This window comes from Mus caroli, chromosome 5 (genome assembly GCF_900094665.2).
Source record: "Mus caroli chromosome 5, CAROLI_EIJ_v1.1, whole genome shotgun sequence".
NCBI classification, from domain to species: Eukaryota; Metazoa; Chordata; class Mammalia; order Rodentia; family Muridae; genus Mus; species Mus caroli.
In genome coordinates, this window is record NC_034574.1 from 66022787 (window position 1) to 66040129 (window position 17343).

Here is a 17343-nt window from a genome sequence, read left to right on the forward strand (position 1 = left end):
CCTGGGACACACCAAGCAGGGCTGAGGAAGGAACACTTTCTGGATGACAGTGAGGAGAAATGAGAATGCTTGTAGGAAGTTTTAGAAGGGCAGCCCTGCCCTGTGGCCTTCGTAGCCACTGGTCTATTAGGCTCTAGGAGACTATGTGTGAATACAGGCAACCCATGGATGTACATATTCTTTATCTCGAGAGCTTGTCAACAGAACTCTTTCTGGGAGGTCTGATCCATCCAAGAGAAAAGGCTTCACACACTGAGTCAGACATCAAGGAGACTGTCACCCAACAAAGGACGCTGACAGCACTCTTCTATGCTCACAGAGCTTACTAACACTGGTCGCTACACTCTTCTAAAAGGCTCTAAAGAACCAAGCTCATAAGGCAGTCTTAGCACAAAGCTGGAACCCACAGCCGCAGAAAGGGCATGGGGACTTCATAAGTTATCGGCAAACAAAGTTCAACCCTGAAACATGACTAGTGGGATGTTAAAAAAAAAAAGAAACCAGCAAGCATTCTGGGATCTAGCACTTGTTTGCACATGTGAGAGAGCTAGACCGAGAAGAGAGAGTTTCGGTGGGAAGTCGGACCACAAGGTAAAAGCCAGAAGAAAATACCAAGAAAAACAAAATTATAAAAGACAAAAATGAATCTTTCCAACGATGCAGTTGGTATTGACATAATGAGAACATGTAATCTACGCCGGGAGACCGTGGGAGATCAAATACTACAGAATCAAATCTACTAACAACAGTCTAGACCAGTGTCTCTCACCCTGTGCAGTGCGACCCCCAACAGGGTTGCCTACCAGCTATTTACCACAGGATTCCTAAGAGTAGCAAAATTACAGCTATGAAGCAGCAACAAAAATAATTTGTTACCACACGGGGCACTATATTAAAGGGTTGTGGCATCACAGACGCACTGGCCTAGCTATGCTGGCACATCGTTATTCATCACTGGGAGCTGTCCACACAGAGAGCAACTGCTTCAACTCAGATCACCTGAAGGCATGTTGCTAGCTTGCCTCCATGACTCCATACTACACACTCACAAAATCATAGCATCTTCCCATACTTTATCAAAACATCAGACTATGTCTATTCATACCCAATAGTATTTGCATTCACTTGACTGTCTACAACGCACAATACAGATCTAAATAACTATGGCATGGGGTAACACGGGTAATTCCAGCAAGTTAGCATTTTTCTAAATTAGACAAGATGACTCTATTCATTAAAAACACATCCAACAAAACAAAGAACAGAATAATAATAATAATAAAAAATCACTGTTTAGGAAATTATACTCCATTCCTGAAAAAGTACAAAACCACCATTCTTCTCTGTAATAGTACACTTACAGAAGATTTACCAAATTTCAGATCAATCGCCACACGTGCCCACTGTTCGATTTTGCTTCATTGGTAATAGGATTTAAGGACAAGAACCCCTGTGGATAAGAGCATGTGGGCGGAGCCTCGCTTTCCCCGGAAGCAGTGGGCGGGGCTCACCTGAGGTGACGGAAGGGATTTTACAGCTGGAAGTGATGCGGTAGTAGGGCGGGTTATCCATGTGCGTGACCCCGGAACTGACGGGGTCCGTGAGCTGCAGCTCGCTCACCAGCTCTTCCAGCAGCTGCATGGTTTTGTCTCGACCCAGGTAGACGATGACTTTCTTCACCTGCACAGGAGAAAAGGAGGAAGCCTGTGATCTCATGGCTTCTTCTGGAGAGGCGGACGTTTTAAATGTTTGGTTGTTTTGGGTCTGTGCATGCTTTGGTTGACTTAGGTGCATCACATTCATGCACTGCACCACCGGGAGAAGGCCGGAGAGCGAGCGCATCGGGGTCCCTTGGAATTGGAGTTACAGTTGGTTGTGTACTACATGTAGGGGCTGGGAACTGAACCTGGTCCTTGGCTCAGTGAACCAGTGCTCTTAGTTGCTGAACCATCTCTCCAGTTCCCATGGAGACAGATTTGGTTTTTGTTTGTTTGTTTTTTTTAAATCAAAGTTAAGGTCTTTGTAGAAGAGTAGGGCAGGGAAGGGGGAGGGCAGCTTTCCTGGTTTCTTGGTTAATGGAGAAAGCTTTGGGCTGCCAAGAGGGTAGAGGTGTCCTCTGATCGCTATCCATCTCTCATCCAGCCCTCATCCCAAACGTCTCTCTTTTGCTCTCAACCCCAACCCCCACCACTGAGTCTAACAATGGCTGTGCAGTAGCCAGAGTGGCTCCACCTCCTGGACCAGATCATGCGAAATGTCTGTCCATCCATTACTTATGTCACCTATGCCGCACCACAGTCTGTTTGTGGGAGGGTCTGTCAGAACTTCCATGACAGCCTCCTGAAGGTCTGGCTTTCTGTGGGGCATGCTTTGGGGAGCTGCACACGCTGTGTGCACATCTGGATACTCACTTTGGCCCTTATGGCTGCTACTGTTCTGTTAATGTGGATGGATAATTTTTTTTTCGTATCAATTCTTTTTTTTTTTTTTTTTTGAGACAGGGTTTCTCTGTATAGCCCTGGCTGTCCTGGAACTCACTTTGTAGACCAGGCTGGCCTCGAACTCAGAAATCCACCTGCCTCTGCCTCCCGAGTGCTGGGATTAAAGGTGTGCGCCACCACGCCTGGCAATTTTATTTTTCACTTCACATGTATGGGTTATGTTGCCTACAAGCATGCCTGTGTACTGTGTGTGTGGCTGGTGCTGAAGAGGCAAGAAGAGCGCATGGCATTCCCTGGAAATGGAGTTGTAGACAGTCGTGAGCCACCATGTGCATGCTGGAAACTGAACCCAGGTCCTTTCGAAGAGCAAACAGTGCTCTTAACCCATGAGTCATCTTCTCCAGTTTCAATTGGAGTAAATGGCTTTACTTTAATTAACCAAATGGATTTAATGTCTCTTCCTTTTCCATCCCCCAGACTTCCCCTCCCTTTCTGAAGACACAGGCCCTGAGCTCTTATCAAACTGCTGGCTACAGCCTGGGCAAACCTCAATTGGTAGATTCTACATGACCATCACTCCCCTCTCAAACCCCAGCCTTTATCTGGGGGTTTCTCAGATAATTATTCTCAGCATAGCTTTCCTTTGCAGCCCTCATCACAGCTGCACACATTAAGTTGCTGATCACTCTAGGTGACATTTCAGAGAATAAATCCTGTGTTATCCGTGAAGTGAAATGCCTGTGTTTACTGAGTGCCTGGCCTGGGACAGCACGCAGTGGCAGTGACAGAATGGGTCAATGGCTAAGTCCACACTAAGATCCTGGCTGTCCTCACCCCATTCTCATTTGCCTCTGTGGGGCAATCAATCCATACCCTGACAGGTAATTCAGTAAATGTGTAACTTTCAAGGGGAAGAAATGGACTTGAATACATACGTAAGGCAAGAGGCTTGGTTCGCTATTCACCCCGCAGATGCTGATCAGAAAGTGCAAAATAATTTTCAGGTTCTTTGGCCAGCCGTCTGCAAGGGTGGTCCACACATTCTCCACCTCCGACCAGGCCAGCTCATCGCCGTACTGAAAACAGCACATAAGAGAGACACTTCAGGGACGCCTGCTTATCTCTGGCTTGAATTAATGGAAGAATGGAGTTTATACTGTAGGTTTTGTCTGTCTGTCCCAGGACGGTCTCAGCATCAGTTTCTAACCGTGGTTCCTCCTCCCAACCCCCAAACTGTGCAGTCATGATGAACACAGACCCCGTTACCTTCGCTGTCATGTACATGAGATTGTTCAACACCATGGCGGTGGCCTGTGGGGAGCCCCAGCCTTCTCCTCTCAGCCAGCGCCTGCTGGTCACCATGAGCTCTCGGTCTTTCAGGGAGTCATCTTCATCTTCGTCCTGCCGCCTCCCTGAAGGCAGAGGTTTGAGGTCGACCAGCTCGATGTTGTTCATCCAGGGCAGTAGGTAATGAAGCATGGCCTGCCGCCCCGCGGGGTGTGCCGTCTGGATCCGCTGGCTGATCTCTGGTTCAAGGAATATCAAAGGGGAGACCCAACATCATCTCACGTGCTTCTGGGCCAACAGGAAGACATATGCCAATCACTTCCCAGCTAACACAAAGCATCTCTTTTCTCTTCTCACACAGTTACTCTCTACGTTGCCCAGGCTGGCCTTGTACTTCACTTTCCCAAGTACTGGGACTGCAGATATATGCAGATGTGTACAGATGTGTGCCATCCCAACCAGCCATGCTTAGTTTTTTTGTTTGTTTTATTTTTTTAAATCCAAAATGCAGTTGGCAGTTGAATAAATGTCTCCAGGCTCTCGGCAAGATTATAAGATGCTGAATACTTGTATGGAAATCAGCATGGTGGCTCCTCAGAAAGTTAGAGAATCACTCTACCATCAGACTGATCCAGCTGTTGAGCGTATATCTAAAACAATTCAAAACAGAGACTCAAAGCAACACTTGCACACCCGTATTCATAACAACGTAGAAGCGACTGAAATGGCTGACAGAGGAAAGAACCGGACAACCAACTGTGACGCACAGACTCTAGAATACCACACAGCCAGAAAAGCACGCTACCCGGAGGAATTCAGAAGATGCTGTGCTGAGCGAAATAACCTAGCCACATACATAGAATACCATACGATTCCACTTATCCACAGCAGTCAAATTCATAAAACAGAAGGTAGAGGGGACAAAGGGCAGGAAAAAGGGGGAATGCTATTTAAGGGCTGGTCTCAATTCTGCAAGATCAAAGGGAGAGAGATCTATTTTACATTTAGCACTACTGAACTGCACCTCTGAAACGAGCAAAAGGACAGTAAGAATAAAGTCTTAAGCCGGGCAGTGGTGGCGCATGCCTTTAATTCCAGCACTTGGGAGGCAGAAGCAGGCGGATTTCTGAGTTCGAGGCCAGCCTGGTCTACAAAGTGAGTTCCAGGACAGCCAGGGCTATACAGAGAAACCCTGTCTCAAAAAACCAAAAAAGAAAAAAAAAAAAAAAAAAAAAAAAGAAAAAGAAAAAGGTCTCAAGACAAAGACAAACAGTCCGCATGGAGCCCCTGTGTGGTTCACATACAAACTGTTAACAGTTTTGGCATGAAAAGCAAACACTGAAAGGAATTGAATGAAGAGATCTTAACTCAAGTGTGTAGGCCATGTCCGGGCTTGGCTCCTTCAGGGAGACAGAGTCACCCCAGGTTGAAGTGTTAGAACATTAACATGAAGAGAGGGCGAGCGTTGACAGAAAAGATATAATTCATGGAGGGAGGGGGAAATCTAGGAAATAGTAAGGGCCCGGAAACCAAGAGAGACTAGAATGGAAAGCTACCGAGGACAGCTAACATCCGCAGCTGTGAACATCCAGCGGCCTGGAGACTAGAGGTCACAGAGCAGCTAGAGTCAGAAGGGGTCCGCTGAGTTTCTGAAAGAAACCTGACACTCACAGAGGTAAAGGCCTCCTGCGGAGAGGGCTGAGAACAGAACCAGTGCACGGTGGATTTGAGGGTGGGTGGTGTGTGTGACTAGATACCCAAGGAAGACACTGTGGGGCGGTGCCAGGCTGGCTGTGACGGAGGAGCCAGTGAGCTGACATTTGAGGTTGACTTTGTTTAAAACAAGACCCAAACAAAACCAAAACCCCTAAGTTGTACATGATGTCCTTTTGTCTTTCTTCTCAAAAGCAAGACCATACCATCAGAAGATTTAAATAGCCAGATTTAAAAATGTGTCTGTCAGACACGTTTTTGATACAACCTCACACTTCAGATGCTTTGAATTTTCTAAACATCGTCTTTTAGAGCCAGAAGGAAGCTCGGTCAGTAAAATGCCTGCCATGCAAACATTAGGATGCTACTACTGTGGATCCTAAACAAAAGTAAGGAGCTGGCCAAAGTAGTCCTGAAGCTGAGGAGGTAGCGACAAGGGGCCGCCCTGTCCAGTGAAATCCTATCAAACAAACATGGTAGAGAGTGACTGAGGAGACTCGATATTAACCTAAGGCCTCCCTATGCATGTAACATTCAAGCACACATTTGTATACACACACACAGACACACACACACACACACAAAGGCTAGAGCTTATTTCAAAAGAAACAGAGAGCATGTCACTGGGCAACCTGAGAAAATGGCGAGAGTGAGCTCTGGATACGCCCGGGCTAGCTCCTCAGACAACTGGTAATAAGACACAGAATAGAGATGTGGCAGCGGGGACAGCTGACTGAGGACTCCATCCGTTCTCTGAACCTCCAGTTTGTGAGCATAGCGAAACATCTTCGGCTCCAGGATCTACAGGAAAGCAATTTCGTCAACTTCAGTTACTGTTATTATCTTTTTGATTCTCTAAGGTTCAGCTGTAATTTAAAAAACCAATAAACTCTCCTATACAGTATTCCAGTTTAAAATCCATATCGTCATTAATTATATTACTATGTTAATTTCTAGTGCTTGAAATGTCTGCAGAAGATGACTCCCGCTTGGAAGGATTTGCATTTTGTGTATCTAACACCAGCGATGTAAGTTCATGGTACAGTCTTGATAGAGGTTTAGCAACTTACTGTGCAATGACTTGGAAAAAGACTGATACTCACTTTCCCAGCTAAAAATATAATTGCACAAAATGTATGCAAATGGGAAAAAGCCCATCGAAACAGCTCTCGGCTAGTCACTAGACACACTATAAACTCTAACTGCCCTTGACTTTCGGTACATGAAGCACGAGTGCCTGCTAACTTTCTCCTTCATTGCAAAGGAGGGCAAAGTTGTGTGTAATTCTTAGGTTGTTCTTGCTGCATGTGTACTGCTCTGGAGCCCTTAGAAACAGCAGCACTCTCTCCAATCCCACTTTAAGGCCTCATTTAAAAAAAAAACCAAAAAACCAATGTTTCTTGCCTTATTATCAATTAGTTAAACACTGGATAATAATGATAATCTAAGAAAAATTGTAGGGACATCATAAGGAGTTAATATGAGATTATGAGAATAATTAACTCAAAACAAAAAAATTCCAAGCCACTCCATTCTCATCTGTCAAAGACAAATAATCTCTCCCATACATCAGCCCTAATTAGTGAATCCTTGTAGATATCAAAACATACTCACATGAACTAATGTAATCCTGTAGAGGGCAGTTCTGGACAGTTTGAGTTATGTAAAGATTTATATAGCTATATTGTCTTTGGCTTGTATTTCATCAGAACTTGGCACTCTACTACCAACACTCCTATCTATGCTTTAACGGTAAAAGTATCATTTCATCAAACCCCAAGTAAAGTTGGATTTTATCGTTTATACACGAACCTGCAAGAGTTGCATAGCAACTTCATAGATACTTCTAGAAGAGTCAGCTGCTTTAAACAGTATCAGGTTTAGGAGCATCACGGTGTCACACTGATAATCCCTGAGGACAAACATCACACGTTAGGAAAGGCAGACAAAGGGCAAGGCTGGGAGCATCTTCTAAGACTACAGGGAAACCATTATTCATTACCGGCCATACGTCATTAGCGTTCAAGGTAAGAAAGAGACAGGGTTCTTAATATTTCGGAGAGACTGTTTCTTGAAAACAGACACCCAAACAACTGCAGGCGGACTCCAAGCAGCCGCGAGTGAGGACTGGATGGATACCTGTTCTGGAACACGTTGGCAATGGCTTTGAAGCAGCCGGCTGCTACTCTCCGGGAGCCGGTGTAGCATCGGTCCACGGCCCAGTACATCAGGCTGCTCTGATCAGGGTTCAGCTCCAGCAGCAACGTGACTGCTTCACAGCCCAACTGGTGAACCTGGGGGATGGCGAGAGCGCCGGGGAGGGAGTCAGAGGGCACGGCAGGCGTCTGATACAGCATATATTCACTGGCATACCATCACGAAATCCAATCTCCCTTTGTTCAGCTGATTCCCAGTCTGCTCACAACAAGGGTGGGGGTGGGTGAGGGTAGGGGTGGGGTTGAAGGTGCATGTCTTTTTTTTTTTTCCCTCTGCAAGCCTTTTTGAGTTTCTCTCTTCCAACAGAGAGAGCCCAAAGGCAGCTGATGAACGTGAGCAGTACTTATGTGCTCTCAGAGAAATGGACGGTGCCCTCTTCAATGACTCTTATCCAGTCTTATTTGTATTTGCAACAATTCCATTGTGGGAGAAGATAAGCCTCACTTTATATTGGGAAGCTGCTGTGTACACTGCCTAACAGCAAGGGCATGGGAGCAGCGGGAGGGTGGGCAGGGAAGATTATGAGAACAATGAACTCAAAAGACGGCAAAACAACCCAGCAAAGGGCACACAGCACACTCTATTTTAATAGTTATTTAGACTAACTCCTATTACAAAATACATACGGCACCATATTAATCCCGCACTGTGTAAGGGTAACTGAAATCATTCACCCGAGTAATAAGAATTGCAACTTTCTTACAGATGATACATCCTAGTTTATTTCATATCATATGTGTAGGGCGGATCTCACTAAGGGGAAGCATTTCCAATAAAAATCTGGTGGCCTATTAGCAAAAGGCAGGAAGATGGGAGTTGGCAGTTCCGGTAGAGCGACTGGAACTCTGGGAAACGGTCAGGTGCGGGAAGGTTTGCCACCTGGGCTCAGAGGCAGTCTCAGGTGTGAGCCGGCCAGCAGGTAACTAGCCAGCCGTGTCATGTGGCAGACAAAGACTAGTTTAAATGGGTTAACTAAGTTACAAGCTATGGGGATGAGCCCAAGTTCAAGGCCAGAAGCACTGTTAATAAATATGCTTCCAAGTCATCGCTTGGGACCTCGGGCACAGGGAGAGGAGCCTGTGGTTGTGTGTATGCTTATTCACGAGGCAGGGTCTCGCAACTGTGCCTAGAGCTCACCGGTAGCTAGTTGGCTCGCTCCCGCAAGCCCAGATGTTTTCTGGGATTCTAAGTAGGCCGACACATCAACTTGGCATCTGCCTGGGTGCTAGGGATCTGAAGTCAGGCCCTTAAGCTTGCCTGACAAGTACTTTAATCACTGAGCCGTCTCCGCCGCCCTTATGATTTTAATACACAAAATTCTATCCTATTTTAAGGAAGACTTATTTCAGAGGTCGACAACTGCAAACAATGCAATGGTAATTTATCATAACACATCGAAGGTATGGTTAAAAATTACCTTTTTATCCAGAGAGTCCAAAATGTTATCCAGCCATTTGTACAAATAGCCATCTGATGACAGTCCCACATTATCTGCAACAGGGCCACAACACAGTACAGCAGACATAGCCTTCAAATGATAATATCAGAATTACATTTAAAACACTTAAGAGGTCAAAGGTCTCTGCTTAATGAGAAGAGGCAGGGCATTTTCACTCATGTGTATCTTGCCATAATATGGAAATATAGTATGTGAAATAGAAGTGTATGCAACAGTATATAGATATATACTATTATATAGACATGTAATATAATGATAGTCTTTTTTTTGTGTGTGTGGTTTTGGGTATAAAGCCTAGGGCTTATACATGCCAGGCAAGCATTCTGTCAGTAAGCTATACCTCTAGCCTAGCAGTAACTTTTAAAGTGAAGCAGTTTATCATCACATTCAATTAACTATGCACTTTAAAGACAAGACAGAAAGAAAGCTTAATTATGAACAAAACACATTTCTTAGTGGGGATCCTTAATTCTTTAGGAATACAACAATAAAAGCCTTAGAGATTTTTGGAACTCCTTTGCATTGTATTTTCGGTCCCTAAACAAGGCTACCTGTGTGGCAGACAAACGTACACCCTAACCCTCGGTGCTTGGAAAAAATCCTTTTCTGTGCACGGTATCACATGGCGAGAGACAGAAAGCACTCTTAGTGTGGTAAGAAGGACATGGGGGAATCTAAGCCGATAGATACCTTTAACGCACAGTACTGGTGTCTGTTGATCTGCATATTCCTGTCACTGTATCTGTCCAGGGGCGTGAACATGATGCTAAAGGGGCCCGCCCAGTGGCTGAACAGCATGAACAGGCTGTGACGCAGGCTCTGCTGGGGAAAGATGCTTCTCCTCTGGTGCACTGGAAATGTGAGCACAGGTAGACAAGAGTTACTTCCGGTTCCTTTCGTTCTGGTGTGCATGCCGACTTGTCAGCTACACGGGATAGAGAGAGGAAGCTGCTTCTGAATATACCTAAAGCCTAATGGCAGGACACCGTAAGGAGTCTGCCTGGGAGCTTGAGTCAGGACCGGCCTCTTCCTGGCTGTGCATGAAGGTATTACCAACAGGGATGGATTCATTGCTAAACAAGGGCTTCCCCCCCTTCCCCAAAACAGGGTTTCTCTGTGTAGCCCTGGCTGTCCGGGAATTCAGTTTGTAGACCAGGCTGGCCTCGAACTCAGAAATCCTCCTGCCTCTGCCTCTGCCTCCCAAGTAGCATGTGCTACTACTGCCCGGCAAACAAGGGCTTTTGACTAGTAAAGTGCTGTTTCAAAATTTGTATTTTTTTCCCCCAGTAAAAAGAGTTGCTTTTGTAAAAGTTACCACACATACATTTTGACATGAGAGCAAAGAGGAGCAGATCTACTCCAGGTCATGTGTATATATGCAGACTGCTGTCTTTGTGCCCCTCGATGGTGCCAGAAGTCTGCGGGGCACTGGGAAACGGTTCAGTTTGGAACCCACCAGAGAAGGGGAACTCTGCCTTTTAAGCTCTATCCTACTGCCTTAGTTAGTGTTACTGTTGCTGCAATGAAACACCACCACCAAAAGCAAGTTGGGGAGGAAAGGCTATCTGCTGTACACATTTCCACATAACAGCTTACCAGTGCCAGCAGCTCAGGGACAGGAGCACCTACAATGGGCTAGCCCTTCCTCCATCAAACACTAATTAAGAAAATGTTCTACATGACTGCTTCTATTTCCTTAGGGGTTATGGGACTGGTTTAGATGGTTTATCTGATCCTGATTTAACTTTGGTACCTGGTAGCTGTCTAGAAAATCATCCATTTCATCTAGATTTTCCAGTTTTATTGAGTACAGGCTTTTTTAGTGGGATCTGATATATATATATATATATATATATATTAAATTTCCTCTCAGTTTCTGTTGTTAATTTCGATACTGTCTCTATGCCCTCTGGTTAGTCTGGCTAACGGTTTATCTATCTAGCTGATTTTCTTAAAGAACCAGCTCCTGGTTTTGTTGAGTCTTTGTATAGTTCTCAGACAGAGGTATTTTCTCAGTTGAGGTTCACTCCTTCTCAGATGGCTCTAGCCTGTGTCAAGTTGACATAAAACTAGCCAGGCAGGACACTTCCTCTCTCTATCCCCTGTATTAATATGTGTTAAGAGATTCAATAATATCTCAATAAATCAAGATAGTGGAGACTGTGGGAAAAGTGTGCAGCAACAACACTAAATCCATCTTTACACCTGCCATTTCCTACACAGAAAACACAGAGGAAAAATATGTTCTTGACCTCAAGTAATATTATTTTCCTTTCAAAGAACAAAGTCAGGCTCCTATGTTTAAAATTAACAAGCCTAATTACGTACTTAAAGGACCCTGCTAAAAATGCAACCCATGTGTCTGAGAGCCAAAGGTTAGTATGCGTTTACTTAAAATAACAAAATAGCCATATCTGGAGAGAGAAGAGAAACTTATCCTGCATATGTAAGGCTTAGAGCAATCATTTTAAAACACAGTCTGGGCAGAATTCATGACACGTAAAAGCACAGTTGTATAGCTCAATCTTCACAGCACAATTCTCAGCGCCTGCTCAAAAACAGGCGTACATCTGTTAAATGGACACCCCATCCCCACCCCACCCCACCCCACCCTCGGCAGCGCTGACCACTCGCTTTCATTTATACCCATCATTTGTACTCCTCCTTCAGTCTGCAGGCATGGCTTCACTCTCAGTTACCACTTCGAGCGTTGCACCCCTGGCTTACTGTCTCTGCCACAAACTTGTCTAAGGAGCTGATCACTTTGTGATTTCTAGTTACGGACTCTAATTTTGAGGTTGAAAAAGAAGTCACTTACTATCAACAGTGTGTTGACATAGTTTCCTAGTGTGCTCACAAGGTAGAAGCTTTTAAAAAGATCACATTTATTTATGTGCGTGCGCGTGCGTATGTGCACACATGTGTGAACATGCCTCAGAGCTGGTGTGGTGGTCACAGGTGACTTGCAAACCAGTGTGGGTCCCGGGACGAGACTCAGGTCATCGGTCTGGACAGGAAGTGCCTTTCCCCACTGAACCATTGTCTCCAGCCTAAAAGTTACTTCCTTAAAACGCAAAACCTCAAAGGGGGGTTTGGGGGTGGGGGTGGGGGAGCACAGGCTGCCTCTTCACATTCCAGAAGGCTCTGAGAAACGGAAGACCCTACCCGGAACATTCTGAATGATATTCGCCACTAAGGCACTGAAATGGCATCGGATATCCTTCAGGGTGTCGGAGTCCTTCTCGTTTTCTGCTTCCAGAAGTTGTCGCGTTAAGTCCACGTACTCCAGGAGGGTGTTGTTGAGGAAGTGAGTTTCGCTATCAAGGCCGCCGCTTGCACTGAGAAGAGGGAAGAAAACAGAGAGAAGGTGTGATTCTCAGTTCCAAATGAAAGGACCGCCGTCAGAAGGACACGCGGCAAACCTGGTATGCTTGTGGCAGAAGGACACTTTAAAGACAGAACCATCAATCAAAGGAACGTGATTTTTGGCTTCCTTATGTCTAAACAGTAGGTGGTATTTCTTCACGGAACTGCAACTGCAATTTATATCATCCAATTTCGTACCTAACTTTTACAAAAACTAAATATTATTGCCTCTCCATTCACATGGACAGCTTTGTGGGAAGAAGGTGGGAGGCCGGAGGGGGTTGCAGGGGGTGGGGAATGTGTCAGCGTAGAAAGGAAGACCAGTCCCAGTAAGTCTCCTGTCGCCGATGCTCCTCCTAACACACCTTTACCCGGCCAGGTGCGTATCCCTGGCCTTCTGAGATGACAGGTGTCATTAAAGGGAACTCAAGGGCACAGCGCTAGATCTCAGACTACTTTAGACTCCTGAAGCTGCCCTAAGCCCGCTCTGGGATTCCAAATGAGGCAAGAGATGTATACCCCAGCATCATGAGCTACTCAGAGTCAGAAGTCCAGACTCCTGTCTTGTCCCATCAACTCCTGGCTATATATCCAGGCCTATGACAGGATGTTTCAATGAGAGCCCACATTCAAATGACCCAATGGATAGTAAGTGCCTGCTATATAAATCAAAGGGCACTTCATTTCTATTTATCAAGGTCAACTCTCATTATATTGAGAGAGTACTTACTTCTACATAGTATTTTTAAGGTAAAAATAATTTTTTTTTACTAGTTGTATCATTAAAAAAATCCTAGTCATACAAAAAACAATGGTGAGATGTTTGAAAGGTTATATTGAAAAATATCCATCTGTAAGAATAACGGCTGACCCAGATTCTGACTTCTGTGAAACAATATTGCTTACTTTCAAATCATGACCAAGTACTGAACTGCAACCTACACCAGACAAGAACATCTATCCTCTTAAATATCTACTGAGTGGCGTCTGTGCACATCACGTACATAAGGTCCCTGTCTTCCTGGCATTCAAAATGTCCCCCCTCCCTAATCCTGTGGGATGGAGGACATTATCCACAGCAGTGACAACCTTTCATTGATTTTTTTCTTTGGGAAAAGAAGAAGAATCAAAGTAGCTCTTTTCTAAAACAATCACCGGCTCAGATATGGGCATAGCTTCTGCAATTCATTTTGAATATACCGATGTTTGGTTAGTTAACCAAACCAGAGGCATTCAAAGAGGCTCTGTCCTCTACTGCCACATTACAGGGGCCACGAGAGGCTCGAGCCATACACAGTCTTTCTTTGTCATCAAGTCCACAAATCTCAAGTTTATTTCTCATAATTTCAACTGGACAGCCTTTAATCATATGTTCTCCTTTGCCATCCATTCGACATGAAAGAAAATCGAATCTATGCCTTTAAAGCTCTCTTCCACAGAGCCTCTATTCTGAGAGCCTGTCACAAGCTTCTGACGCTGGACCAGAAGGGGGCTAGGCATGTTCAGAAACGCTCAGGACAAATGCCTGCACACGCAGTTACTCCGCTTGTTAAACTCCCCACCTGCTCCTTCCAACAAGACTTCTCTCCAGATTCCTTTGGGGCACAAGGTCAGAGCCATTACTTTTGCCTCAGAGGTCAGGTGACACCATTGCCCTCCGAAGGGAACTGTTCACTCTCAGCTCACAGCTAATGGTATTTTCCTCGAGGGTCTCGGTCCTACCATCAAGAATGGCTCCAGGATTTATGGCTTGTGAATGGTGGGTAAACAGCTATGAGCTGCATTTGTAAAGTTCCTAATTTCCCGGCAGGATCAACAACAGTGGTCAGGAGAAATGTGCTACCTTGCTAATAGTTAGACTTTGAACGTGTGAGTTCTTCTCAACCACAGAGGGTTACTTATTGTCAAAATGGGGCAAGAAATTATAAATATATCAAGAAAAGTTCACCACTTTTGCCTTTTCCTGGAAATCAAGGCTCCAACCAAATATCAAAGGCAGGGGCACAACAGAGCTGGTTTTTGACCAATCTAGTGATGATTGCAGATTTTCTATATTATTGTTATTAATATTATTTATTCTCATTATCAGTCTGTAGCTCAGGCTAGTCTCAAACTCAAGGCAATCCTGTCTCTGCTTCTGGTGGTACATAATTTCTGGCTGTTGGCTAATGTACTGGATGCCTCTTTAACTGGTAAATAGTATTCACAGATGTTGACATGTGTATTAGATGAGTGTTTTTGTTACAATGGTGCTTTTTTATTTTCACATATTCCAAGGAGAAAACACAGTCTCTAATCATCCCAAGGTTTTGAAAGTCAGGATCCCACACCGACCTGTGGCTAATGACACCAGCATCCGCCAACAGTTCAAATATCCGTACCAGCTGTACTCGTAAAATGTCTCGACGCCTGCGCCGTTTCATATTCTGTTCCAAATATACAAAGATGTGAATTAGGAAAACACTCAAGTAAACTCATAGGAACCTGCCAATGTGACCTGGAAAGTCAACAGTGTGAATGCCAGTGAGAGATGTGGGCTCACCGTCGTTACACAAACTGTGCCGTGTGGATGCTAGGATGCTGCTGGCTCTGGCCTCAAAGGGACAGGTCTGTGGATGGTGTGAAACTAACGGGCCAAACCTAACCATATGGCCTTTTATAAGCTGATCCCTCCTATGTGCGGCAGAAATGAAATCCTACAGATACTCTTGGGTGATGTGTCAACCTGCTGATTTCAGAAGACCGAATTAGTAAGTCTGAGCCATGTGGAATCCCTAAGACTCAGAAAACGGGGCACAGAAAATAATCCTGACAGATAAAAACCCAAGGTGTTACTTGAGCCTGCATCACAATTAATTTTTACAAGAGAAAGTACAAACAAAAGCAAAGGAAAGCATCGCCATTGTGGGATGAACAGGCAAGGGAAGCACTGGCTGAAATATCAACGAGATCAGTTCACTGGAGTGCTGATTTCGAGTCAGACAGGAGCAGAGAGCAGCCTCTTGTGTCGTTTTCTGATCTACCTCGGCTCATTTACAAAGTGATTTTCCTAATCCAGAGCAGGTGAACATCCCTCTTTCACTTCCACACCGGCCGGTGGCCGTTCACCCTCCGGCCCTCCGGGAAGCAGGCTCATTTGCTGACTCGCTATGCTTACATCTTCCTTGGGGTCTTTCTAAGGTTTACAGAGATTCATTCTGAACTGAACAGCTTCTTATCAGTCTTCAAAGGCATCTGTGGGGTTCTAACTGTACCCTTCCGTTTATCTCCATAGGAAGGGACAGTGGGCTGCAGACTCTCAAATCGCAACTGGCCTTCAAAGACATCACCACACCAAACCTGTAACCTACAGGGTGGAAGCAAAGATGGGAAGGAGCAATGGTGTGGCTTCAAAATTCTCTTGATGGGACAGCAGCTCTCGCAAGCTCCCTGCTTAAGTTTCTCAGGGGACCTCACAACCCCGACATGCACAGCAGAGATTTCTCTACAGGGATCTGCAGCCGATGCATGTAAGATGCTTCACAGAAACAGATGTTAAGTGCTGCTCCAGGGATTCTCCCCAGACAGGTCTAGCAGTTAAGTTTTAGCAAGACCCCTGCATAAATTCTCAGATGTCACATTCAGTCAGGAGCCACTGGACTAAAGGACAGACTGAAAACCAAGCCACTTGGATGAGATACTTCATATTGAGCTAGCTAGCCTAATAACTTCTTTCCCTTATAAAGAACATATCATTGTACAGAAAAAGAAGCAATTTCCAAATTCTTTTATAATACAGTTAAATGTTGTTTTTCTGCCTACGACGCCTTTGTCCACTGGGAGAAGTGTTCCCAGGATCAGCTCAGGCACAGGTCTTCTTGACAATGCAGCCGGAGGCCCAAGGCATTATCCTACGGAATTCTACAAGCTCACATCCATGTGCCACACCAAATGGATGTAATTACAGTCTACATACCCCTCTATTCCTAAAGCCCTACTGTTTCTGAATGTTTCAGTTCTGCAGATGTGAGATTTGAGAAGCAGGACCGTCGATTGGGACCACCAGAGCCTTCTGAGGAAAGTTCACTGGAAAGCATCCACGGTTGACTACAGACAGTGAGTGAGTGGTCTATGAATGGGTCCATGCTTCCATGGCAACTGATGCAGCTGCCACAGAGAGGAGAGACTGCAAGAGCAGAAATCACTCACTGTGGGGTCACTCTCAGGAAACCTGCCAACTCTGTGCAGAGCCTACGTCCTGCTCTCCCTTATGTTATGGTGACCTTCCAACTGCTCTGTGTCCTGGGTTTCTCTATGTCCTATGTTTTATACTGGACAGGGGAGAGAGTCTGCACGTGAAAAGAATGTAAAAAACACCAGACGGCTGGGCATGGTGGTGCACCCTTTTAATCGCAGCACCTGGGAGGCACAAGCAAATGGATGTCTCGTGCTTGAGGCCAGCCTCGTCTATAATCTAAGTTCCAAATAACATTGGGGTACATTGTGAGACCCTGTCTATAAAGCAAAAGCAAGTAAACAAACAATAACAACAAAACACACCAATCTTTCATTTCTTAATTTCTCCTTCTAGTGTACGATTTAGGGTACAGCAGGATGTGTACTACGTAAATATTTAACGGCGAGAACGACGCAGACGCTTACCTCTGGCCTTCTTTCAAGTGCTTCTTTAATGATGGGATGCAACTCCTCGATTAATTCTCTAGAAGAAACATGGCATACATGTTTGGCACTGAGAGCTAAATAGGTGGAATCTGACGTTTGCAAATACTTATGGAGACAGCAGGAACTGACAGTAGTAATGCTAAGCCTACCATTTGAAACAGTTCTTAGTGTTTCATTTTGATTAAATGAAAGCAGCTG

The 17343-nt window shown here is 45.0% G+C and overlaps 1 protein-coding gene across 12 annotated transcripts in view; it reads right to left on the bottom strand.

Moving 5' to 3' along the window:
- Nucleotides 1–17343, bottom strand: part of Fryl (FRY like transcription coactivator) — a 233474-nt gene that overhangs the window by 54279 nt on the left and 161852 nt on the right. For all 12 annotated transcript variants that reach the window (XM_021161844.2, XM_029477618.1, XM_029477617.1 and 9 more), the window contains 11 exons: nucleotides 17125–17182; nucleotides 14818–14909; nucleotides 12283–12455; nucleotides 9808–9968; nucleotides 9076–9186; nucleotides 7581–7735; nucleotides 7254–7353; nucleotides 6074–6242; nucleotides 3708–3967; nucleotides 3377–3517; nucleotides 1512–1680 (listed from right to left, as the gene is read on the bottom strand). In XM_021161844.2, coding sequence (XP_021017503.1) covers nucleotides 1512–1680; nucleotides 3377–3517; nucleotides 3708–3967; nucleotides 6074–6242; nucleotides 7254–7353; nucleotides 7581–7735; nucleotides 9076–9186; nucleotides 9808–9968; nucleotides 12283–12455; nucleotides 14818–14909; nucleotides 17125–17182 — 1589 coding nt within the window. The remainder of the gene's footprint in view (nucleotides 1–1511; nucleotides 1681–3376; nucleotides 3518–3707; nucleotides 3968–6073; nucleotides 6243–7253; nucleotides 7354–7580; nucleotides 7736–9075; nucleotides 9187–9807; nucleotides 9969–12282; nucleotides 12456–14817; nucleotides 14910–17124; nucleotides 17183–17343) is intronic.